This window comes from Rhinolophus sinicus, linkage group LG17 (genome assembly GCF_036562045.2).
Source record: "Rhinolophus sinicus isolate RSC01 linkage group LG17, ASM3656204v1, whole genome shotgun sequence".
Lineage (NCBI taxonomy): Eukaryota > Metazoa > Chordata > Mammalia > Chiroptera > Rhinolophidae > Rhinolophus > Rhinolophus sinicus.
Genome location: NC_133766.1, coordinates 9,100,451 through 9,128,357, shown reverse-complemented (window position 1 = coordinate 9,128,357; position 27,907 = coordinate 9,100,451). Strand labels below are relative to the sequence as shown.

Here is a 27,907-nt window from a genome sequence, read left to right as displayed (position 1 = left end):
TTTGAATATAGCACACTACTGATTGTAAGTCACACCATTTTTTTATGTCCACTAAGGAAAAGGCTGCCAATTAAACTAACACAATGCTTTATCACTTAGATTTTTTATTTTGTATTAAAGGAGAAGTTTTTTAAAAAAGCTTATTCAGGCAGTTTTTGTCAGATATCACATGTGTATGCATAAAAAGATTATTTGTAAAATAAATTGGTTAAGGTATTCCCAACGCTTCTTCATTTTTCTGAACTACTTTTTGACTCAGAATTGTTCATATTTCCCACATAGCCTCATCCTGTATTCTTTTAAGAATGTTGATAACATAATGTATCTGAAAAGAGTAATCTACAGAGATGTTAAAAAGTGAAAACTGTGCATCTTAGAATTGATGAAACATGGTATTATTTTAGAGAGGTGCATAGGAATGATTTCAGGGATTCAGAGAAAGAAGAGGTCACATCATCTGGAGAAATAAGGGGAAGTTGTATAGAAGAAGTGGAATATACTAGATCCAACAGGGCAGACAGGATTTGGGTCTGAGGGTAGCGAGTTCCAAGGGTGTTGTATAAAGTACAGCATGAGAAATGGCACAGAGGTAAGAACACACAGGGTATATATTAAGTAGATTTGGTCTGGATGGTGTATGATTAGAAGCAGCAAAAACCAAGATTGCAAAGGTGGTTTTACCATCTATTAATGTATTATTGTCGCTCAGATTGGGCCTTAGACTTTCAAGGGAAGGTATACTGCTGTATCTCAATATCTACCAGAGTGTCTAAACCTTAGTCAGTGCTCAATAAATATCTTATAACTATACACATGAAATTATAGTTGTTTTAGAATACAGATAAGGGAAAGTTTAAGACCACCCAGAGTGGTCAGTGATATTTCACGGAGACAGAAGAACACAACATTCTGTTTTGGTCTTCTTGATATGACTGAAACGTGGTTTCCACTTGAGAATACTGTTTAGCTTAGAGCCCTGTTTGACAGAAGGTTTTTCACTCTCCCCTGACTCCCAATATTCGGTGGCAGTCAGGAAGAGGCTCTGGATTTTCCCAGCTTACCATGACAGCATCCAAACCATTATTCCCTAAAATAACGGTTTGGAGCAAAGCATATCCTTTGAGGTTCACATCTTGATTTAGCATCCTTTATCATTCTTTGCTGTTATCATGCAGTAATCTCTCTTTTACTTTCCTTTATTCATTAAAGATTTTAACCCCTAGCTTGCAATATTTCTCTCTCTTAACTCTTAACACCATACTAGTAAACAACCAGGTAGTGATCCAGCTAATCTCCCAGCTTCACAATTCCTTGATTCCAATCATCCTTATCCTCCTCTCCAGCATCCACTCCTAGCCACACCCTAAATCTTATCATTCAGAGAACCTCCACCTCAGACGTCTTAAACAGTAACATTCTTCTTTCTGACTTTTCTTCCTGGTCATGTACCTCTTTCTCCCAGTACAGACGCAGAAACCTCTAGTCTCTTGACCGCCCCATTTTCTCCCTGTCCCTGTTTTCTTCTCTGTCCAACCTGGATTTCATGGCCAGTCATCTGAAGCTATTCAGTCACCAACAACCTCCATTCTCTCAATGATCAGCTATCTGCAATCGAAACTGGATCAATGTTTAAATTCTGGTCCCAGGATCCAGTTGTTCAGAAAGACCACAGAGCTGAACAGACTGATGCCACTAAAAATTCATGGTCTCCAAGCGAGGCTTGGCTTCTATACCTTTGTCCCAGACCAACTGTGCGCTGAGCCTTCCAGCAACATTACTCCCTCTGGGAAACCTCAGAGTACAGGGCAAGCCCGTGTGCCCACTGCCCCCTTCTGAGCAATTCCTTGTGTAACTTTACTAACAATTGTCACCCCAATAAACTTTAATTAAAATCAAAATAAAAAAATTAAAGAAAATAATAAAATAAAATAAAATAATGGAACGGGTAACTGCAAGCATTCACTGAAAATGAAACTAGGCTGAGAGACTACTGAATAAGCTAAGTGGAATCATGATTTTTCCTCCCAGAAACTACTACAAAAAAAGGAAGGGAAGGAAACTTGAAATAAGTTCCACAGTAGCAGGAATTTGGGGCTGCTTTGTTCAGTGATGTATGCCAGGGCCTACAGTGATACCTGGCACATCGGACGCATTCCATAAACACCTGTTGACTGAACGAATATACTGAAGGCTTCCTGGGTAGAAAGCACTGGCCAGGTGCTTTCCAATATGTAATACCATTTAATCAACGTGAGGATTCCACAATGCAAGTATTCAGGAACTTGCTTTAGGTAATGCTCTTAACGAGGAGTTAGGATTTCAACCCAGGATAGTGCTAGTACTTAAAATTTCATTCATTCATATATTTACTGAGCATCTATTATTTACCAGGTACTCAAGGAACTTGAGACATGCTTATATACTAGTGGAACAAGACAGACAATACACAGAGAACACAGTGAATTAGTAAAAGACAAGCACTAGAGAACAATAGAGCCTCGGGTTGGGAACATCAAGTGGTCATGGTAGCCCTTATGGAGAAAGATGACACTGAGTAGAGGCTTGAAGGAAGTGAGTCAGCCTGCAGATACCAGAAGGGAAAAGCATTCCAGGCAACAGGAAGGAGTAGGCTGGGCAAAGGCTTTAAGGCAGAAGCAGGCCCAGTATGTTCAGACAGAGCCGAGAAGTCAGTGTGGCTGGACTGGAGAAGGCAGTGGGAAGGCTTGTGGGACATGAGGTCAGAGAGTAGCAGGTGGCTCTGATCCCAGCAGTGGGGTGGGGGGTGCAGACCCTTCCTGTAGGCCACTGCAAGGACCTCACCTTTTACTTGGATTTCTAAGGAAATCAACAAGGAAAGACAAGCCGATTCAAAGCAGTCACAAATAAGCATTTGCTTTTGGGAGAAACATACTTTTAGCTCTGAAAATAGAAATGTGTACTGATTTAATATGGTTTGGAGCAAGAACATGCAATCCACGAACAGCACTTTCTTTATCGCCAGAAGATCACAGACGGCCTCTGACTTTCCCCAGGTCACACAGCTGCTAAGTGGCAGAGCAGAATTTCAAGCCCTGGCAGCCTGACTCTGGAACCCTTGTTTCATAACCACTACACTATACTAACTCTCCACATCCTAATTCCTCTTTATATACTCTACGCACTATAGTATAATGTGTGCTCTACTTAATTTCTACACATGTATTATAGAATGATATACCACAAAGAGGTAAGAAATGCAGTATGACAATTCAAAAACATGAGGGAAGAAAAGAAAACAAAAAACCACTAGTGGAACAACGTACGTAGCAAAATTTGTCTCTAGGACTCCTACTATATCATTAAACTAAAGTCAAGTTGCAACTCGATTGAAATTGTTTTTCTATGTAACTGATTCTATGTAACTGTAACTGGGTCACTGAATCAGTGGTCCAAATATAAAGTTTTAAACTAGATGGATACCAACTGGAAGATGCTTCCTCTCTCTCACAGGAAGTTATAGTGTCTGTGTCTTATGTCAGTGTGAAGGGTAAATGGTGGTCCTACAGGCATACTCTAGAAATCCAAGAGCATAAATGGAAACAAAAGACTACAAATGAACGGATTTCATCCTCCTAATTGACGCCAACCTAATCTGAAAGAATACTAATAAAACCCTGAAAACAAATCCTACCTCCTCCAATTCTCCTTTGACATGCTGGGGCTACCATGTACAATTTTTAAAAAATAGTAAAAAGCTCATCATCTTAAACAACTACATTGTTGCAGCAATTGATACAACTAAAATGACTTACTTTAATTAGCCGGTACTCACTATTTTCTGTCAAAATAAGGCTTAAAATTAGCAACTGCCAGTGAAAGAAAGAGCTGAAGTCGTTGGCTTTCTCTGGAGCTTGGTAAATGTGAAGATAACGATGAAAGCCGGTCACCACCTGCAAATTGAAGTAACCCCTGAAGACGGAACTGGGCTATCAGGGCATAGCTGGTATCTGAAATAAAACTGCTGCTACGCAACCACGCTCCGAAGCCTCAGTGGTGTCCTAGCGTTGCTGCTGCTCCCTTAGGACATGGCGAGGTGGAGGCAGAGAAACATGTCATCACCACCTTTCACAGGAACACCACTGATGTGCGACAGAACTCGGCTTTGATCTTGTCAGAGACTTTTTCGTATCGGGGACCACACAAGGAATCAAGCGATTCTAGGCGATTAAGTAATTTCAATGGCAGTTCCTTAGAATGTTGCATGTCTCACACTAAGGAAATGGCACCTTGTCAACTAGAAAGGACTCAGGTGAGGATTGTTTTCATTCTTGCTTTTTAAGTTGTAGTTCAATGAATAAATTAATCTCTGTGTATTTTGCACATTTTATCAGTTCATATTATTATGAATTGTAATTACCCGAGAATAAGGACTATGTCATACATAAATTATTCCCTTCCTTGCTCTTAATATAACTTAGGAGCTTGTAGATGTTCAATAAATGTTGACTTAAATTAACAAAGAAAAAGGAAAAGGAAAGGTAACTGAAAATGCTAAACTCCATTTTCCAGTCATCTTATTTTATTTGCTTTATTTATCTTCCAGTTATTGGAAATCCAAACAGGAAGGGGAACTCTAGGTAACAAGAATAAAACAACAACGGACGCACAGTGCTTTATGGTTAACAAGCAGTTTCAATGTGGGGAATTTCTCCCTTAGTGGAGATTTTGGGGATTTTGGTTAGGTGTTTATTTTTGTTTTTGTTTTGTTTTTTACAAATTCAAGCATCAAAGGGGGAAAAAATGTTCTGTCATAAATTATAACTGTTTTTCTAGTTCAGCGCTGATCAATCATAACCCTTGGGCGTGGAGCACAGTCATTTGCATTTTTGACCAGCATCCAATGATTTTCTTTTATTAAGCAAAGTAAAACTTTTATAATGAAACTTTTCAACATACAAAAGCATAGAAATCAACATATTAAACACATACCCTTTAATCAGATCTAACCAATGTTAACACATGGATGTTATTAGATTATATTAAAATATAAACGTAAAACATATGTTAGAATATATAACACATAATAATATATTGATATGTTAAGATTTGCTAGGGGGTCAAATGGAAGGTATTTAGCACCTCTCGATCCCTAATATTCTTTGTCTTAGAGATTCATTTTCATTTGATAGAACACTGTTATGTCAGGTTTCTTTTGATTATTACCTTCCTGTTAAATTTTTTCAAATCTTTTACTTTCAACTTCTATAGATTTTGTTTTAAATGTATGTTTTCTTTTAAAACATTAGGTTTATGGAGGTATAATGTACAAAAGGCAAAATTTACTATTTTTAGGTGCAGAGCTTGATGAGTTTGACAAATGTATACTACCACCCACATCCGAGACATAGAACATTACTACTGCCCCAAAGTTATACACATCTTAACAGTTAATTCCTTTCTCCCTCCCTCGACCCCTAAAAACCACTAATCTGATTTGTCCCTATAGTTTTATTTTTTCCAGAATGTTACATAAATGGAATTATGCAGTAGGAGTCTTCTTTCACTTAGCGTATCCTGTTTTTGAAATTTATCCATGTTAGTGTGTGTGTCACTTTTCTGTTCCTTCTTGTTCTACTGTATAGATATTACCAAAATTTGTTTATCCATTTACCAACTGATAGACGTTTGCATTATTTCCAGTTTGGGTCTGTTAAGACTAACTCTGGTTTAAAAAAAATTGTAAACAAGTCTTTACATGAGCATACGGTTTGGGAACCACTGAGTTAAAACCTGTTCTGGAAATTTACAAGTAGCAGTAAGCCTGTTAAGAGGATGTTCATGAGGTGGAGTTGGGGAGAGATCTTGAAAAGGGAAGGAATTTCTGATTTTTTTCCCCTTTATATTTGAAATAATTTTAGATTTACAGAAAATTTGGAAAAAACAGTAAAGAGATTTCCTTTGCCCAGTTTTCTCTAATGTTAACATCTTAAATAAAACTTTACTATAATCATGAAAACTAGGAAATTAACATAGGTGCCACACTGACTGAAATTACAGATCTAATTTATAATTTCACGTTTTCCCACTGTATTAGTTTCCTATTGCTGCTGTAACAAATTACCACAAACACGGTGGCTTAAAAAGTACAAATTTATTGTCTCCTAGTTCCGTAAGTCAGAAGTCCAGTTCAGGTCTCAGCTGGCTAAAATCAAGGTGTCAGCAGGGCTGCACTCCTTTCTGAAGGCTCTAGGGAAGAATCTGCTCCTTGCCTTCTCCAGCCTCTAAAGCCCACTCACATTCCTTGGCTCGTGGTTCCTGTCCTCCATCTTCAAAGCCAGCAATGTTGCCTCTCTCTGAAAGGTTCTCAGTTTTCAAGGCTTCATGTGATAAGATCGGACACACTTGGATAATCTAGGGTACTCTTCCTACCTCAAGATTTTTAGCCTTAATCACATCTGCAAAAGTCTCTTGCCTTGTAAGGAAACGTATTCACAGATTCTGTGTATTAGGATGTGGAATCTTGGGGCACTGTCTGAAGGTGGAGCAAAGCTATAGTGACCACTGACCAAGAACGATGCAGCCAACTCCATTAATTATAACAGAATTTATTGTAGGGCAATTTATGTACAGGAAGATTTGGTCGGAGCGGTGACCCAGCACTCTGTATAGATTATTCTTCACTACTAAACAGTGGTTACAGTACATATTTTATAGCATAGCTGAACTACTAATGATTGACAAGACAATAGGACAAAGAATGCAGTATGGGCCAGGAACCATACCTCCTAGTGGTCTTAGGATGAATAATGGCTTAGAATTGACACCAACACCTAGTTTGGTATTTACCTTGGTTGCTATGCCATCCTGGACATTCACTGACAGGAATTTTTGTGGTTATCTTGTATAAGCTTATAGGACACAGCTAATCACTAACTATGAGGCTTTGGTGCTGGCTGAGGGTCGTTAGGTCAGAGATCTCAGCACCAGAAACACAAAAGCAGGGATACAAAGATGGAGTCAGTTTTGTTCACATCAACATCTATACAGGCATTTTTTGACCTTCCACACATAGTTTCTTATGAGTGGGCATTTAGGTTGTTGCCAGTCTTTGCAATCACAAATAATGCTGCAAGGACTACCTTGTGCATGTCTTTTCATACTGATGGAAGCATATCTTCAGGGTAGACTGCTAGAAGTGGGATTGCTGGGTCGAAATGATAGTGTATATATGGCTTTGCCAGAATCAAGAGGTGTAGTACCAGTTTGAATTCTGATCAGCAATGTATGAGTGCCAGTTTCCCATAGACTCGCCAACTGAATTTGTTGTCATACTTTATAGATTTTGCTAGCCTAAAAGGTGAAACAGTATGTCTGTACTCTTTTAATTTGCATTTCTCTGATTATAAGTGTTGTTTTGAGTGTTTTTATATGTTCAAGACAATTTTATAGTTTTTGAGAGCAACCTATTATCTTTTTTTTTTTTAAAGATTTTATTGGGGAAGGGGAACAGGACTTTATTGGGGAACAGTGTGTACTTCCAGGACTTTTTTCAAGTCAAGTTGTTGTCCTTTCAATCTTAGTTGTGGAGGGTTCCGTTTAGCTTCAAGTTGTTGTCCTTTCAGTCTTAGTTGTGGAGGGCACAGCTCAGCTCCAGGTCCAGTTGTCGTTGCTAGTTGCAGGGGCCACAGCCCTCCATCCCTTGCGGGAGTCGAACCGGCAGCCTTGTGGTTGAGAGCCCATGCTCCAACCGAGCCATCCGGGAGCTCAGCGGCAGCTCAGCTCAAGGTGCCATGTTCAATTTTAGTTGCAGGGGGCGATACCCACCATCCCTTGTGGGAGTCGAGGAATCAAACCGGCAACCTTGTGGTTGAGAGCCCACAGCCTTCAGAATTTGGAGCATGGAGCTCTAACCGCCTGAGCCACTGGGCCAGCCCCTACCTATTACCTTTTTTTTTTCTCAATTTTTCTATTGGGCTTTTGGTCATTTGTTCCTCAATTTTTAATAGTTCTTTATTTATATGTTTTGAATATTTTCTCCCAGTCAGCCAGTTGTGTTTTTACTTTGTTATGATGTTTTCTGCCACACAATCTTTAAAAAACATTTTGCCTCTGGCTTTTCAGTAACTATTACAGAAAGTTTTTTCCTACATTAAGATTAAAGAGGAATTCATCTAAGTTTTCTTTTAGTAGTTGTATGGTTTATTTATTTATCTTTTACATTTAGATCCCTAATCCATTTGGAGTTTACTCTTGTTTAAAATGTGATATACACATCCAATTGTGTCTTTTATTCCAAGCGGCTACTCAGTTGCCCCTACACTATTTGTTTCGAATACTAACTCCTCAGAAGCCATTTTTGATTTCTATAATAGGAGTTAGCCTCTAACTTCTGATTACCCAAAGCCTTTTGTTTATACTACTGTTTTCCTTTGTCTTGACCAATAATTAGTTCTATTCCTGCTTTATCCCTTACTGAACCTTCACTCCTGAAGGCAAACATTAGAGACCTTATCTCTGTATTTCTTCAATGCTTAGCACATATTGGACTACTTAACATATATTTGTGGAATGCTGATAATGATTAACTTGAATTATTAAGAAAAGTCCAATTCACTCTAGAAGGTAGGGTAAATAGCTGATAAATCGGAGGGGGAACACATCAAAATTATTAGGATAAAATCAAATTTGGTGTTTTAAAGAGGGAGAGTTTAGTATCTGGAGTAGTCACTTCTGTAGGCCACTCAGTTCCTACTGATGAGGTGTATGCTGGTTTTCTTATGACTAGTGGAGACTGCTGATCTTACTCAAATTCACGGAGTGTAAATATTAAGGGAGGTGGTTTTAAGGGATAAAAGAATGAGCAATGATTGGTCAAAACTAAGAAAGAGAATATTCCCCTAAAGTGAGGCTTATCAGTCTAGCGGACAGTCTCCCAGAGGTTATCGTGGAAGTCTGAAAAAGTATCAGGCAATATAATGCGAAAGACATTTTTTCATTGTCAGGGGAGATGGACTAGATGAAGTTAATTGAAATTTTTCCATCTTTCATTTTTAGGACTCTAAGAATAACAGCATCACAGATGGAAGTGCGCTTTGTCGCCTATTACTTATTTTAAAAAATAAAATTCTTACTGCCTCTGGTGAAACAAAATGCACCTAAAACCCACATTATGGAAATGGCGGTAAGCGAACGGTACCAAGTAAAACAATATACATTATTCTTTACTAATGTCTATCATGAAAAAGATTTTATTAGGCATACTTGCATAATAACCTCTAGAGGCTATTTCCTAATTATATTGCTTCTAATCCTGTAAACATTTCATTCCATTATACATTTAGGCCTAAAAATACTAACAAATTGGTCCTTAGTATATATAGTACCTTTGTATCTGCAAACCCCCGAGGACCTTAAAGTGGTTGTGTAGTATTTCATAAAAGGCATCATGGGCCTTCCAGGAGGTCAAACAGTTTGCTCTTGGCCACACGAGTGACATGCTAGCTGAACAGACATTCAAAAATATGGTTCTTACCACTTCTTTGCCATTTCTAGGTACAAATTCTTAAATGCTAAAATATGAAATCCTTCTCCTGATACTCTGGCAGAACTCAAAGGACAGGTGACACACAGGCCCTAATGATGTGGTCAGAAGAGTGCAGAGCCCTTTTCACCTGCAGGCAGCTCATCTGAATGGGGACGTGCTCCTGAGGGACAGTGGTCTCACTGAGTAACAGATGAGTCCAGGTAGCTCAGGACAGATATCAAGTTTTGACCTTCGCTTTTACCGGATGTACTCGTACTGTGTTTTTTTCATTTAACTTATAAAGCCTCGAGAGGCTGACCACATCCATTCCCGCACATCCAATTATTCATTAGTGAGAAGCAAACTAAGATAGTTCTCATGAGTCACCCTATCGTTAATCTCTCAGGATTTCCACAGGAGAAAAATTATTTCTTTACACTGTCCACCCTTCATTCTATTTTACTTAACAGATTAATGTAGACCCTTTGCAAAAATAGTACCAATGTTGATTAACTTAAAACAATCAACGAATGATGAAGATGCTACAGCCTACGAGGCTCAAGTCTTTCGATGTACGTACCTGGGTAATCACGAGTGCCACCTACATATTAAGTGAGTTTTCATAAACACATTAGAAAAAAGAAATGGTCAGTTCTGATCTTCTAGAAGTGTGGTTCCTAAATTGTCTTGACCATGTATCAAATGAGTAAAATATGGATGCTGTGCATTCCTAAAATTGTTCACCTATAAAATATAAGAATGTTCTGATGTATAATTACAAAACATTCAAAAACAAAATTTTTAAAAGAGTGAACTTTTAAAAAATCAAACATTTATTATTTTCTTTCTGCAATACAAACGGATTGTGCTGTGTACCCTCTCAGGTGCATATATCCCATTCTAGAGCCCACCAGCTAGAATATCACAGGCCAGGGAAGGCACCTATATAAATAATGAGCCTACAATACAATAATGTTAGTACAATGATGGATAAATGCACACTCCTGTGGAAGGACAAAGAAGGTCAAGGCTAACGTTGCCTACAAGAGGTAGGGAAACACTGGAGCTGAGTTTTAAAGGATGAGAATTAATTTAGGAAGCACAGAAGGTTGTCTTTCTAGGCAGAAATGTGCAAAGATACCTGAGAAAACTTGTTTGGAGAACTCTAAGTTGGGAGTCTTAGAGAGCTGGTGGGGAGGACGCTACTGGGTATTAGGAAATGAGACTGGACCAGACAATGAAAGACTTTCTGTATCAAGTTAACTTTGGTTTTTATCATCCTGTAAAACATGAGTTACACTCAAAAGCTTTCAGCAGTTGACTGATGCTTTTTGAAGGCAAAGGAAGCTTGGTCTAAAGACATTCAAATGAGGGGAAGGAGGAAGGGAGAGAAAGAGGAGAACAGAAAGAACCCTGTGTGCAAGGCAAATACAGCGGGACAAAACCTGGTGCTGTCCGTGGGCGTGGGACCACAGAGAGCTACTGAAATACCTTCAGCAAGGGCGAGTCAAGTGATGATCAGGTCCAGGGTTTACAGAGACCACTCTGGCCGCAGCGTGAAGGGTAAGGGTGAGGGAGGAACTGGAGGCCAGGGGATGAGTTCAAGTCCCTACTAAAGTACTAGATGGGGCCAGCGACCTATTTGGAGAGTCTCAGTGCAAAATGCAAGGCCCTTGTGCAAAAGGCAGGAAAACAGTGCCACTAAAGATACTAAAACAGAAAACTTTTCCTTTCTTCAGCAGTCTCTCTCTCCACCTGCCATGGTATTTTTAATTTGCTATTTAATGTCATGGTCCCTCAGGCACCAGGGCAAGTACAGACCTTCATACTTGGGCCCCAGCCTGTGACTCACTATGTGGGTGGCCCACTGGCTGCCAGGTCGCTCCTCCCCAGCCACCAAATCCATGTGCCATGCCTTGGCCTCGGGCAGGGAAGTTAAGCCAGGCTTCTTCCCTTTCCACGGCTGTCACTGCAACTCACCGGGTACCTAGATTGGGGATAGGCAAGAGGCTTGCCCGAACTGAGCTGTGGCCTCTGGTCACCTGCCAGATACCAGTGAAGCTGACAGGCAGAGGCAAGGATGGCCCTGCCAAGCCCTTCTCTGAGACTCCACAGGTTGCACAGCCTGCCCCCCATCTTTCTTATGCCTGAGCACTGGTCCTTGTCAGGGTCGGAGAGTGACAGCTGTGGCTGGGTGAGGCAGAGGGTGGAGGCTGGCTGGGGTCCCAGGGGAAGGGATGGGGCTAGTGTAGAATCCACCCCAGGGAGGCAGCAGGAGGTGGGGCCGTGCCTTGGCTCCAAGTTTGTGAACATGTTAATTGTTCCGTTGGACTTCACTGAAAAAACACAAATCCAAAGATGAGTCATTGAGAATTCTGAGGTGGCTACCGGAGTATTACACTCCCGGCACTGGTCTCATGCTCATGAAGCCAGGCCTGGTACTGGTTCAGGGGAAGACTAACAGGCACTGATGATTCAAGTTAGTAAGTGGCAGCGGGGCTGGGAAAGAGCGAATGGATGAATCTGAAGCGAGGCAAAGAAGAGCTGATGACTGAATTTGGGAGGAAAGAGAATAAAATATGATGGCTCTTAGGTTTTTGGCTCTGGGCACTGAAGAAATCTGTAGTATTATCAAGTTATAAGTTCAGGGGGAAAACAGTCTGTGGGAAAAACGTAAGTGAATACAGTTTGGGGCGAGCTGAATATAAATTACTATGGGACATCAGAACTAAGTGTTAATAGAATAGAGAGGACTGTTTATAAGGAGATTCTCCAGAACAACATTGCTCTCTATTTTCTGATGTGTTGGTCATTAATTTCATTGCTATTCAATAATAAAAAGATCTTTCTAATATGAAAATCTCAGCATTATCCCATTAAATCAGCCCGCATATAAAACATCTTACAAGAATACTGAGGCAGAGGTGGACTATATACAAAATGAAAAAGGTCAAGCAGTTTATTTAATAGACATGAACTTATGAAAGAGATTATAAAGTATACTATGTAAGATAGGAATAACTCTTCGGGTGGGAAAACTCGCAAAAATTAAAAAATCTTCCATATATATAACTGTCATAATTTGCTTTTTTCTTTTAAAACCACATGTCATGCTTCCTATGGCTATATGTTTGAATAAACATGTATGGAACTATGTTCCTTATTAACAGGCAAAATTATGGTAGTTTGCGTAAAAATACAAATACGCAAAGTGTCAGTAATGAGCATCTAAAATAAAACGATAGTAAATAAGCAGCCAATATATAATGAAATGCATTTTGTTATAGTTTTCCCTCATCAAATATATTTTATTTAACCCAATATATCCAAAATACGATTTCAATTTGCAATCAATAATAAGAAGTATTCAGACATCTTCTTTTTTCCCCAAGTTTTCTTTTAAATAGCTTTAACATATAGTTCACATACCATCAAATTCTCCCTTTTCAAGTATACAATTTAGTGGTTGTTGAATATTCAAAAGGTTGTACAACGGTCACCACAGCCTAATGCCAGAACATTTTCATCATTCCCAAAATATACTCTACCTATTAGCAGTCACAACCCCCTCAACCTCTGGTAACCATCAATCTACTTTCTTTCTCTATGGATTTGCCTATTCTGGACATTTCATATAAATAAAATCATACAATATGAGGCCTGTTGTGTCTGGCTTCATTCATTTAGCATAATGTTTTCGAGGTTCATCCATGTTTTAGCAATGTATCAATACTTCACTCTTTTTAAGGTGGAATAATACTCCACTATATGGACAGACCACATTTTATATGTCCGTCCTTCATCCAATGGACATTTGGGTTGTGTCTACTTCTTAGCTATCACAAATAATGCTGCTATGAATAGTCATGTACAGGATTTTGTGTGAATACGTGTTTTTTATTTTATTTGTATGCTGTATCATGTGGTAACTCTACGTTTAACCTTTTGAGGAGCTGTCAGTCTGTTTTCTAAAGTGTTTGCATCATTTTACATTCCCTCCAGCAACACGTTAGGGATCTAATTTTTCCATATCCTTGCCAACACTTATTATTGTCTCTCTTTTTGATTATAGCCATCCTGGTGTATATGAAGCGGTAGGTATTCACTATGGCTTTGACTTGCATTTCCCTAATGACTCATGATGTTGAACATCTTTTCATATTTGTATTGGCCATTTGTATACCTTCTTTGGAGAAATGTCTATTTGAATCCTTTTGGAGCCTTTTCTTTTCACAGCTACCTCAACAGTAGGACAAAAAAATTGTAGCGATATTTTAACCAAATAATCCCCTTGGAATGAAGTTCGTTTAAAATGAAATTAGTAGATGGTTAATATAAGACAAACAAAACATTTAAAAATCCAGTGGAATGGTACTGGCACTAGTTATAGAATTCAAGGGCCTGATGGTAGGAAGACACCTCAGGGGTATTACAGATCACCGGCAATGCTTGTACCTTGCTGAGTATAGGTATAGCTGAGAAGTACAAAAATACCTTTCTGGAAAGCTAATCCTAGCAAAATCAAGAAGTTGGCAGGGTTTCCTTTCTATATCCGTAGCTTTCGAACATCTGTGGAAGAGGCGAGCATCTGATACCAGTTCTACTTAGTGGCTAATTATATGCTCCCTTAAGTGGGCACTATCCTTTCAAAACGTTTCTCTCCAACAGTGAAAGGAAAGGTGTTAAGCCTCTACTAGCCCATTAAAGCAGAAGAAAAATATCTGTGCTTTGAAGAAGAGGGGCTTCTACTACACTCCCCAGAAGAATGAGCTGTAAGTGAGCTCATCCCGTCCTCTCTCTCCAACAGCCCTCATCTCCTGGGTAGGATCAGTTGGAATATCCACTAGTTAGCAATGCTGCAAACCTATTTCTAAGAATAGCCACAGATTGAAAAGGGTTTCTGTCATTCTTTGATTCTTTCAAGTTTAGAATCTTGGCAATATTCCCTGCCATGTACTTTCCTCCAGGTTTTTGCTATCGCCTTTCCCCCCCTTAAGGGGTCATATCTAATCTTAGTACTTTTTACCCTGCTCCAAATTTTATATTTTCTAGGATATTTATCATTAAAAGATTTTAAAATTACACCCATTCTGATTACAAAATGATTTAAAGGTATAGTTAATATTTAATATTTTCAGACTATAACTTTTCTCTTCTGACATCCTTATCTTTATTACATTATTTTTACTTCTGGTAGTAATATTTTCACAGATGTATAATATGAATATATATTCATATATTAATATTCATACATATTTGAATATAAATATACCCTTTATTAAATGAGGTATCACTGCAGGGTGATCCTATTATAGATTTTAACTCCATGTAGATGGTCAGTAAAGAGAAAGAGGAAAGATGGATATAGAATATTTAAGCAGTAGAGGACTTTTAAGTGTCCTGAAATATGATAGCAATGAGAATACAAAAATTGAAATAGTATTGTGCCATGAATTCAGATTTATTATTTCACCCCTAATACTGAGATTCTTAGGCTGGCCAGAGGTCACCATGCCACAAATAAGGCAAGGATTCTGTAACTGTGGACTGGTCATCTGAACTGCCTGTGGCAAATCCTTAGAAGGGCAACTAATATACACGCAGCAGCTGGTTTGTGAACAAGAGCAGGCCACTGAGACAATGCCAGGTACTGTCTCAGTTTCTTACGCAAACTTGAAAGGACAGAAGAAAGCACTGATGTCTACAGGGAAGACACTGAATAAAATGAGTTCCTAATATTTCAACCAATCGTGTAGATGAAGAGTTCTCAACCCTGGCTGCAGGTTAGAATCTTCTGGGAAGTTTTAAAAAATATATACAGAGGATTAGGTTCTAGTCCAGAGATTTTGATTTAACTGGTTAGAAGTGGAGCCCAGGCGGGCATTGGTATTTTCTTTTTTTTAAGTTCCTTAGGTGGTTATCGGGCATAGCCAGAGTGGTAAACACTGGTTTGGACGATGAACACTTTCTGGTCTCTATTAAGTGGGCATGAAGCTTGGTGTCTCTTTTGAACTTAGAAAAACAAAGATCTCGTTGAGGATCTTATTGATCTTATTGAGGATTCTATTCGAAACAGAGACCAATACCCACTGAGCTTGATATCTTGATACTTGAGAAAAGATGTAACATTTCTTTTGACACATGAACTTAGTCTACATTTATTACTCCAAAGCTTCATTCCTCCTAAAAACGATCCAAAGCTTTCATCTTTTGCCAGTCCTGTATCTAGGATGTATAGCTGATCAGGAACGCTCAGGTGTCACTGTGACAAGAACGCAGGGAGGCTTACACAGAAATAGTCAGCTACTGCGTTAGTTCAACTCTGCTTCTGGTTGTCTTGGCGTATATTTCAGGGCCTGAATTCTTTCAGAGCCAAGCTCAAAGCTAATACAAACGAAGCAGCTGTGGCTGCATTGTGTTATATTCACACGGAAGGCCAAGTCAGACCACTGTGTTATGGAAATGAGAACACAAAGCCGAGCACCTGGCCCGGAACACAAGCAGCTTTCTTTTAGCCAAAACCAAACTGAGGGCTCGTCTAAGGAGACGTGATATAAAAAGCATAAATATCTACAGTCACTTTATAAGTAGGATATGAAAGAAAGAAGGCTGTTCCAAAAACTCAGGCAACATGAAACAAATACACCATTACAAGTTGTGATCCTTTTCCCTTTCTGAATCAAATGTAAGTAGCTGGATAACTTTTCATTAATTTACTCATTTCTTCCGAATAGCCCCTATAATATCATTTATGTGTAGTTTTAACAATGTATAAGCCACAGAACGAATGTCTTATTTAAAGGAAAACACAAATACGACCAAGGTAAAAAGACTAGCAGAATGTTAAAGAAAAAAACGAAAAATGGGATCTTTAAAAAGAGGCAAAAACTATTCAAACGACAAAAACTATTCTTGAAGAATCTAATAGTCCAAACTCAGCTTTGCAAAAACATTGGAAGCTAATACATATGTATGACACCTAAAGGGCTCAAAGAAATATCCACAGAAACAAATTATTAAATAAAGAAATCTATCGAGTTTCACTTCCCAATATAAATAGATACACTATATACATAAAATACCATAGCCCTGAATTCCAAATATAAATTAAAATCTCTCTTTCCTCTTTGTTGAGGAAAAAAATATAACTATTCTGCAGAGGTACACGCATTCATTCCAAATGATCTCTTAGTGGTTATTAAATGGTTTAGTAATCCATTTGGCTAGAAACATCACCAGTCATACCAAACAGTAAGTGCGAGAGATACTCGATTCTGGTCCTTCAATAATTTATGTGTATTTTGTCCATTCATGTGTATTTGTTGAGTGTTTACTATGTGCAAGATAGTATGTTAGGCACCGGGGTAGCAACAAAGATGAGTAGATGAGCTATTCATTGTCTAATGAGGAACACAGATCTACAAATGCTAGTTTTGATCCACAGTCGGGAATCTGCATATGTGAAGGGCTAACTTAAGTTATATGTGGATTTTCGACCTCAGGGGTGGTGGGCGGCCCTAACCGCCACATTGTTCAAGGATTAATTGTAGTTACAATTGGAATTAAGGTGAAGAAATATGGAGAGTGGAGGAAGAACAGAAAACTATCCTTTAGATCTCTGCTTTTTCTTATGGCTATGATTAGATAAAAGTACAAATATATTTAAATAATCTTAAAATCCAAGTCCTTGCCTTAACCTATAGTCAGTGGCCCTATAAGTTCCCTTTCTTTCACTATGTCCTTATTTTTAAACTTACTGACTCTATTGTGTGCCGCCTGCATAAAGATGGCTTACACTGAGTAAGGAAAACACATGAACACACTGCTCTACTAGTCATGTATTTGAAGTCTTTAACAACCCAGCTGTGGGGGGAATGAGGAAGATACACAAAGGTTTTGAGCTTCCCTGCTTTGGCTTCTTTCTGCCTCACCCAGCAGCGGCCAGCAGGACGGAAGCAACTCGCTCACACTGGCTTCTCCTGGGTCTCCCTGAAGCTAACTGCTGCTCTAGAACCATCAGCAGTGTGTTAGCTGATAGCCAGGGGTGGGTGCTGTGCTGGCCCTGCATTGAATGCTAGTCCCTTACCCATCACCCTGAGTGACAGCAAGAGGAAAAAGAGTCACTTGGGGAGGAGTCAAGTAATTTACCAATGCTTCACAGTGTTCATACAACTTGGTTTAGCTTTTGCGCCATTTCAATCAACACATCTCTAATGCTTCAGTGGCCAGCAAATTTTAGTTAAACTTGACAAACAAGCCCACTCACAGTCTTCTTTCAACCTATCTTTCCAGCCTTCTCTCTTAGGATTTTTGCCTACACTCTTTTCGATTCATGACCCCCTGAATCTTTTCCACATTCCCTGGAAGCAGCAGTCACCTTGTGAAACGTGTCTTTCCAAAATGCTCTTCCTTCAGCCTGGAAGAGTCTTTTCCCCTTTTCAGTTATTTTCATTCAGCCTTTGGAACTCAGCTCAAATAATGCCTCCTCGGGAAAGCCTTAGCTTCCACAGGGCCTAGTGAAAAACTCGTGTCACCGTGCTTATCTACTTCCTTATGCATGTGGCCATTGTTCTGTCTCTTGCTACTAGACTTTAAGTTCTCTGGGAGTGGAAACTTCTGCTGTGTTCATTTCTGTTTTCCTCAGCACCAAGTATAGTGCCAAGAAAGTATCAATAATTGGTGAATCACCGATACTTTGCCCAAAGTAAGCATTCAATAAGTGCGTCCTTGTCAATCGCTTCAGTCAAAGCTTGCTTTATCTGCTCTCCGTACGCCTGAAAATGGAGTTGGGCAGAATAAGGCCCTTTGGAGAGGCCACTGCTAGCTCCTTTTCTAGTCCACCTGCTGAGTGGTGAACCTGCTGTCCACCAAAGCAAAGCCACCTGCCCTCTAGAACCACAGGTACTTGTGCTTAAGTCTCACTTCTGCCCCTTCATGAAGTGGACATGGAAATGACCTTCTTTGAGACACTATACAAGTAACTTAAAAGTTAAGTATCTCAAAGTTTGGTTCCTTTCTGTACTGCTTTCCCATATTCAGAGAGTCTATTGTGATATGAATTACAGAAGTATTCTGCGTTGATCTGAAAACACACTTCTTATCGGCAGTATATTTAAGTGGCGTAAGCCACAGTAGCTATCGGTATTACAAGAAAATTTAAAAAATACAATGTGCTTCCACAGACATCCAAGTACTGCAGCACATCATTTAGCCAGCCTATTATGGTTTCTCTTAAAAGAATATAAATTATTTATCCAGCATTATCAAAGAAAGAGGTACTTCACAAACCACATTTTTCTGATAGCAAGTTTTATAAGCATCACATGTCTTCCACATTTTAAATATTCTCAATGGATATATATCATCCAATATTATACAGTTCCACTTTTTAAAAAGCCCAGCACAACACATATAATTTCACTTTTTCTGGATGATACAGGATCCTTATTGTCAATGGCAATTACTGCACTATCCATCCTGTAATACCCTTAAGGGCTGTTGATAAAGGTAAGGCTATCTGCCTTTATCCTAAGTGGATTCAGATTGTTTTTATGATTCTGCAACCAGTGTTCAAGGATTGATGGTTCTTTTTCAAACAATTGTCTAGGTGAGGCCTTTGAATGGTTCAATTCTCCCGGAGAGCTAAATGCATGGGCTCTGTGACTGCTGTTTAGCCAAAGGCCTCTTCTTTCCCTCAATAGTTTTACATCCATGAGGTGGCTGAGGTTGTTAGGAGACTAGCAACTGAGTAAGTGGTGGGTTAGTAGTGCTAGCCTTCAAGCACATGCATCATTGGTTGATTACTTTTACTCAAGAGTAATTAATCTTATTAGTAAGGCATAATTTATACTAGCTGCCAGCTTACTATTTAAGTAGCGATTAAAATTGTTGTTTCTAATTAATTCAAATTTTAAAAGCCCAGCCACGAACTTCAGATTCAATTTAAGAAGTACTTCAATGTTACCATATAGCAGAGGGATATTCTTTCAGTTATTGACTTAGAAAAACTTAAGAATTCATCATTTTATTTTAGCATGATGGTAAGAAAACTTCAAATTCTAACTCAATCCCTTTTTGTCAAATTCTGTATATGAATAGTTAGTTGCAGTATATTTTATCTCTGTTTCATCAGGAAAACAAGGAGAGGGGAGAGGAAAAAATGCTTTTTTCATTTATGAAAGAATTTTGAAAAATAGATAGCTATGTCTGTGGAACAAAGAAATTTAGTAAAATGCATGAAATCTGGTATTTTAAAATTCCTGTCATAATTTGGATATTAATCCAAAATTTGCTTGTGATAATTAAAAATGAGAAAATTTGTAAAAACTTAAAAGGTCACAGTAACAGATATCCACAAACTCTACAAGGCACTAAAATATAATAAGGAGAAATCTTGCTCCTCACTGTTAATCCAAAATAAAACATTCATTTTGGTTAACTTACAAAGGAATACCTACTTGTGTATCTCAAAATATCAGTTCTACTTAAAAGGTCACCCCAACTTAAAAAAAAAATACTATTGAAATAAATAAAGAAAGAATACAACATATTAACTTGGCTGAATTAAAAGGAAAAAAATCCCATTTTTTCACCCAGAAAAATCTATTTCTACTTTATACTGTTTTCTGTTGTACCTACAATAATGATCAACTTCATGAAAGTTTACAAAAAACAAATTTTTAATAAACTGATATGATTAGGAAGTTAAGTATATTTCTTGTTCAATAAACAAAGAAAGTGGATGAATTAATATCTGGGTTACTCAGAGTTATATCGGAAGGTCCAAACCAGGCCTGCAACTGGTGGTCAGCTGACCTGATCACTGATGGCCTTCCCATCTCAGCACTGGATTTAATGCTGGTTCTCAGTACTGCCTAGTCAGTTTAAGAAGTATTTTAAACTGGGCTATTTCCCCCAGGGTATTTCTTAAGCACTTAAATGGTCATCTAAAAGATGACTTAAGCAAAGCAAAGGTCAGATTTCAGGATTAGAACTCACTATTGTCCAATTCTCTGATGATTTGCTCTGCAAATTTATGAGTCTCAACATTTTCTACTTGTGTTCCAGCTGTGTGGGTGTGTGTGTGGGGGGGAATCACACCCCATTTCAAAAAAAAAAATCCCACCAAGCATTTTTAGAGTTGTGATAGGTTTTGGCTAGTAACTTGATAAAAGGGCATCCTGCAAAGATTTGCACTCTATAGTATAGGGGAATTTGAATTTCGTGTATTTAGTTATATATTTTAGAAATACCCCACAAATAAAAATAATATTCCCTAAAACCTTACACGGAAAGTAGTGGACATTAGCCACAGTTAATCTATATATGTTGATAACACTGTCCTCTAACCTAAGTTTGGCAAAGAAATTCTTGAGGAGCAAAATGTTTTGATTCCTTAGTAACTGTCTCTAAGTATAAGAAGAAAGGAGAAAAGTAAAATCTTCTTTTAGAGAAGAGAAACACTTACTGGGACTTTGAAGGGTGAGGTATTTGCAGTGTCCATGGAGTTGGGTTTCTCTGATGTGCTGGTCCCTGAGATACTCCGTCTGCGGGGGGATCTTTCTGCCGGCACCTCTGGAAAAGAAGAAAGAAATATCATTAAACACCCCAATTTAAAAATCTTTCATTAAGTTGTAAAATTACGGTACCCCTCCCTCCCCTCCAAAAAAATCAGTTTGCTTTAAAGGTGCATTACATTCTATAGCCACATAATTTGTCTCTTTATCTCTGGTGTTTGAACAATCAAGACACTAGGGGATGGTCACAGTTAAGAATCTGCTTTGTGTGACAGCTTATGTCTTTATCTGTGCACATATAGAACGTAATTTCCTCTGAGCTATGTTTAATATCTATAAGTTCATTTAATTTTTGCATCTCAGTGTATGAATTGACTTTTCTATTTGTCAGCAATATAGGAGTTAATAGAATCCAATGAAATTTTTGATATTCTTGCGAACAAAATATAGTCTAGTGTTGCACATGATTTGACAGTTTGCACAAAGGTCAAAGTTCAGTTTGGTGCAGATACGATGATTCACCAGACTGCAACCAAAGGGCCATGAGAAAACTGAAAGCTGCTGCCAGGAGAAAATAACATATATGCTTATGCAGATATAAAAATAGATCAGCTTCTCCTTGTTCTGGCAATATGACCTCACTAAGATCTTACTCTGGAATCCTAAATCTGCTCAAACTACCTAACAAGCTTCAGATTTTGCACATAAGGTGATAATCTCCAGTTTAATTACTATACACTATGTTAAGGCTACATTTAAATTAAATTTTCAGTGATATACATATATATGCATATATATGCACATACACACACGCACACATAGATAGATATATACATATTTTATACCTTTATCACAACTGCTTCCCATCTCCACTTCAACTGACAGACATATAGGAATCCAGCTTCTCAGATAACATTAGATAATCTCAACATGAACAAGAAAAAGAAAAACCACATCCTAAAAAAAGTATTCTGTATTATCTTCCGGATCTTAAAAAATAAGGAGTAAACTGTGACTCCGGAGACTGACATTTTGATTCCTGCTGTTCTCCCTTTAAAAGATAGATGCAGTTTAAACTTCCATTTCTGGCCTCCTGGCCCCTGGGATCCGTGCTACTTCCACTTAAGAGAAAGCGTTTTTTTTCTCTCGCTCCCTCCCTGTGTCTTGCTCTTCCCCCTCCCTCCCTACAGCTTGCAGAGAGAGCAAGCGAGAAAGACACACACAGAACTGCAGCTATTCAATCAATCGCTCCCACTGCACATTCTCATTAGTTACTTTCAGGCTATTAGCAGACGCCCAACCACTGCCTCCCGTCAGTTACAGAAAATTTTACTGTATTACACTAATCTGCAGCAAGAAAAAACATTTACTGAAATTTATATTCTGCCAGTGCCAAAAGGACACCATTTTACACAGACCCGGTAATGCACACAAATCAATCCCGCCTATGAAAATCCAATTGGAAGCGCTTACCCTATTACTATCTTTGCATGTGGAACACTGATTTTCTTTCCATGACTAAACATCTTCTCTGTGACATCTTGACTAGTAAGACATAAGCCAAATTGCAACATTCCCAATGACAGAGAGGTTGACATATAACGTCTTACATGCCTGCAGTACAAGAAACTTCCATGCTATTATTGTTTTAAAATCATGGCCAATAACTGTAAGTCTCTCAAATGTGCACTAACCATCAGTGGTTAAATGAGACTTAGTGCACAAAGCCATTTTCAGAATTAGGCACACATGACTTCTAGGGCACATTTCTAAAAAATGGCAGTGTAATTGGCTAAAATTCATGGGAATGGCACAAAGCACTGCATATAAACACATCAGTTCGTCAAAGCACATTGAACAAAATCTTCAGACTTCAGGAACATGACTTTAAAGAGTGATTACCCAAGTTAGGCAAGTCTATATGGGGGGAGGCAGATGGGCAGAGGAGGTGGGGAAAGTAGAAGACAACCTCATCTTTCCTCTGCTAAATACCTATAATTAGAAAGTACAGGAGACAATATTAGAATAGAATATATTTTAATCTCAGAATAATTGATCGAGAAACCAAATTGGGAGAAAAAGAAGTTCCATTAGAATGGATAAAATGATCTAGTAAACAGTTTTCCTTAATTTGCATTGTTCTGGCTAAGGAAAAAAAAAAAGAAACTTATTTCCTTACTTTCTTCCAAACGTCTAATTTCAGTTTGCAGGTATATGAACTCATTAAATAAATATATTCCAATACTTTTAACTATTTGGAAATTACATTGGTTAAATGAGCAACCACATTTCAAACTATAACAAATACATTATTTGTTGTACTTTTTTTTTTTAACTTTTCGATTCTCTTTCTGTATAAAAACAAACAAACAAACAAAAAAACCCATAACTCTGATGTATCTTAAAGAATGTTACTGGGTTCAAAAAGAAGAAATTAAATTATTCTTGCAGTTTGAACAATTGCCAACAAGAAGAGAAAAGAAAGGATACAAAATAAGCCACATCAACTAGTATTAGGTTGGTGCAAAAGTAATTGCGGTTTAAAAGGTTAAAAATAAATGCAAAAATTGGGATTACTTTTGCACCAACCTAGTAGTATAAGAGGAAGAAGTCTCCACTTCTTGACCTTCTAGCCCCCACAACAATGTATGGATGCAAAAAAGGCCTCTGAAGATCCAGGTTCTTTGCTTCTCAGAAGATTCACAACTATTTCAAAGCTGAGAGAAGAATATATAACCCAAGAACCAATGTCTACTTTGAAATACGGTATCAGCATCAACAAGAGCAGAATTAACAACTTGCTGGGTTAATCACAGGTAGGCCTGCATATTAAACTGGTCCAGCTACTTTTAACTTTAAATCTCCAAGCAGAAAGAAAAGCTGCTACTATGCTCTTCAAGCTACATTTCTGCTGAGTTGGAAGGAAAATCTATAGTGGTTCCAGTAGGCCCGGATTAGACAGCTCTCTCCCCTACCCCCACTCACATTACATGCTATCTCATTATTTTCACCTACTGTAAAAATTAACGCTCTTTTCATAGTCACAACATTTAATTATAGTAATATTAAAATATGCTCATTCCATAAGACTGAGACAAGAGACATATAATATTATTTCAGTAGATAAAGGTCTGAAACTATTCTGTTCACTTTCTCTCATCATCTAAAAATAATATTTATCTTCGGATTGAAAGGCAAAAAAGATTTATAAAAAGCTTGGTTAAGTTTTAAACTTATCTCTTTGTTTCCTTTGTCACTGGGTATGAACTGAGTTGAGGTGACAACTCATAATAATGAGAGATAACCTCCAATCCAGCTCTACACAGAATGGTGTATTCAAGAGAACATTTGGGTGCTTTTCTGAGCAGCCCTGGCAACTATCTGTGTGCCCTGTGTGAGCCATTTCACCTTTCCTGCTCTGGTCTTCATTAATAAACTGGTTATTCAGACCGACCAGAGATGAAGGCATGATGAATGAGTTCACATGCTTTGATGTAATATTAGCATTCTGGAAGAAAGGGGCTCTCTATATCCAAAGTGTAGTGTTATAATGTCGTTTCCTCGACATACACATTTTCCTCTATGTCAATGTGCTTTCTTTGAAAAGTGTGACAAAGAATTTGATAACTGGGTCATTATAGGGGCAAAGGAACTTTGGGTGCCTGTTCAGCAAACAGAACTCAACCTCTGCCTTCAGAACCTAGAAGTGTGTTCACAGCCTTTAGTTCATCTGTCAGGAAGCAAATGTGGAAAAGCATTGCAGGGAGGGAAAAAAGGGTAAGCCTGTGAAGGAGGTGAAGAGGTATAATAATTTCAACATAGTCAATATAGTGAACAGGTAGTTGCCTTGAGAAGGTGAGTGAGAGGCAATACTCAGGGAAGTAAGGAAGTCAGCTTTGCAGACCTCTCAGGGAGGAACTCTGCGGCAGAGGGAAGTCCACACGAAGCTTCCAGGGGAAAGCAGCAGCAGGCCAGTAGGCTCGTGTCAGTGAGTGGGGACAAATTGTAGCTTGTAGGCCTGCACGTAAGGACTTCAGCTTTGCACTCCGAAAGAAAAGCACCGTACACTTCACCAGGAAGCACAAATCACACAGACACCCTATGGACAGACACTTACTGGCGCTTTCTTAATTGTTTTCTTTTGAGGAGTTTGAATAATGAATGTGATTGAAAGAATTCTGGAATATTATGTTTGGAATGAGAGTAAAGGGCAATGTTTATCCCATATGTTTGATATACATAAATGTTTCACTGGCAGTTAGGTTCCAAAACCCTCTGAAAATATCAATTGACAAAGGTACGCTATTTAACGTCACTATATATAAGAGCTAAACATCGATAAGCAGCAACTACATTTACTTTTTGTTCAACCACATTTAACCGAAGTCCATATGCCATCAGGTCATATATGCACATACTTAACATACATAATACAGCCAAAATTGTCCTGAATTCAGATAATGTCTACCACTTTTAGACTGGGTTACCTATCAGAGTTTTTAAAAAAAGGTAGATGAAAGGATTCAAAAATACTTTTTTTAAAGAGAAAAAGATATACTGTAAAAATTACTTAAGCACCTCTTTTGTAACTAATCTGTCTAGGGTAGAAATATTTTTATGATAGTTTTAGCAAATATTAAGTGTCTGTTATGAGCTAAGCACTAGGTCTAATATCTGTCTTACTTAATCCTTGGGACAGCCCCTGAGGTAGTAACAATTATTACTCTCTTGGACGAGGGTATGGGCAAATTTAAAAGAAGGGACTAATCTTATCAACGGGAAAGTAATTCAGAAAATTTAACATGAAGATGAACAAAACGTAGGACGATATTTATAAAGTTTGAATTTGGTGGACAATGAAGTAAGGAACCAAAATATCCTTCTCACAGCAAAACTGTCTAGTTATGACAGACCACAAAAACATTACCTGTTCACAGATGCAGTCAGTTTGGCACATAGAGTATGTCTAAATATTTCACATGAAGGGCAACCCAAGCCAATTCCTAGTAATTCTGTATACAAGATTATAAAACATAAGTGATGGAATGCTCTGCCAATTATAATTATTCACAGGCTCCTTTAATATTCTGGATATTATACTTAGGAAACTAGTGTTCCAATATTCTTAAAAGGGGAATTTTTCAGTTCACTTCAATAACCTTTTTAAAAATCAATAACATTTCAACACAGCATGATAGAAAATTGAATACACACTAAAGTGTGTTTGCGCACCCATTCAAGTCACTGAAATTTCAGTGTGTACAGTGTTGCTCTGAATGAGTCGACCTCATTATGGTCTATTTATATAAATAGGATATGAGAAGTCGGTGGCTCAAATTATTAATGAATGAAATAAGCAAATAACTTAGCTCTCCATGCTGGGAATTCTACATTAGGAGAATTCTTCTTCCATCGGAGGCACATAAGATGTTTAAGAAACACAATAAGAAGGAATAGTATTAGGAGATGGGTTTGTACCTCTTTAGTAAAGAGGGTCTTTATAACAAATAGCAAAATGTAGAAGAAAAAAGGCTTCATGAAAAGGACTCCTATAGGTAATGGAAGCTTAAAGATGCAGGTAGAGAACAATTTTATAAAGGAAAAGGGACAAGAGCAAAGAGAAGAAAATTACATACTGCACTTATATAGCTGCTAACACCTGAGCACCTGGGTGTTTTATAGATTTTATTCACCTGATTTTCAGGGGGACATTTTCTGCTCTATCCCACGTTTACTGCATTAATGCCTGTGCACTGACAGTCACTACCATTCAGCTGCTCTGAAATACAAATCCCCAGAGCCGCTTTAATTCATCCAATTTGTATCACTTAAAATGCAGTACTTCACTCAAACAAGCAGTCCTTTCAAGTTTGCATGCCCTAGACACTTACTTCAATACGTACAAATTGGTGCTAAGTACGGAAATGTGGTGAGTTCTCCGAAAGTACAGCCATCCACTCTCTCCCCACCTTTTCTGTACTTCAACAAATTTATTCTCTGATATTAGGTATTATTTTCCATTTCTTCTTGTTAATATAATTGGAGAACAGGCTTCTCTCTAGTCAAGGAATACTCCCACAAGAATTCCATTTCTTCAGCTTGGGGCTTCACATGGTAGTACTGGATGGGATGGTACAGAATAGTTTTACAGCAAATAACACTCTCAACCAGAAAGACTAAGAAAACTGCTCAAGGATGTTTACATGGTATCTTATACAAAGCATCAGATGCATAAGTTTCAAATACAAAGCATATCTCTGGGTCTTAGTGTTAATAACTATTGATCTTACTAATAATGATAAAAACATAACGAGGATAATAACACCACCAAACTATCATCTTTCTTGAAGATGTCCATTTTCTCTAAATTTTCAAATGTATTTCATAATCTATTTTTCAAGTTTCTGATTTTCTATAATTGTGTCCCTTTTTTTCATTTCTAACATTGTGTTTTTTCTTTTGTCTTGAATAAATCTTGACAGTTTTACTGATTTTCATTGGATTTTTTTAAAGAAATAACTCTTGGCTTTATTGATTCTACTACGTTTATTTCTGTCATCCATTTCATTATCCTCTGCTGTTATCTTCATTCTTTCTTTCCCTAAAATTTCTTTGGGTTTATTCTTTTTCTAACTTGTTGAGTTGAATATTTAATTAGCTCATTAATTCTCAGTCTTTCTCTTTTTCAATATGGAAGATTAGGGCTGTAAGTTTCACTTTACAACTGTTTTAGCAACATCCTACAAGCTTTCATATGTACTATTTGCAGGATGTTCAGTTCCAAGTATTTTATAATTTCCATTATTATTTCTTCTCTGATTAAAGAGTCATATATATGTAACTTTAAAACTTTTGAAAAGTAAAGGTTTTAAAAGTAAATTTTTGTTAA

At 37.9% G+C, this 27,907-nt stretch overlaps 1 protein-coding gene across 13 annotated transcripts in view; it reads right to left on the bottom strand.

Moving 5' to 3' along the window:
* The window catches only part of RASAL2 (RAS protein activator like 2), a 263,139-nt gene that overhangs the window by 53,493 nt on the left and 181,739 nt on the right, over window positions 1–27,907 (bottom strand). For 12 of the 13 annotated variants that reach the window (XM_019729474.2, XM_019729562.2, XM_074322349.1 and 9 more), the window contains one exon: window positions 20,970–21,076. In XM_019729474.2, the coding sequence (XP_019585033.1) occupies window positions 20,970–21,076 (107 nt within the window). Of the gene's footprint in view, window positions 1–20,969; window positions 21,077–21,863; window positions 22,214–27,907 lie in introns of those variants that run through there. The other variant, XM_074322350.1, reaches the window with a different exon arrangement.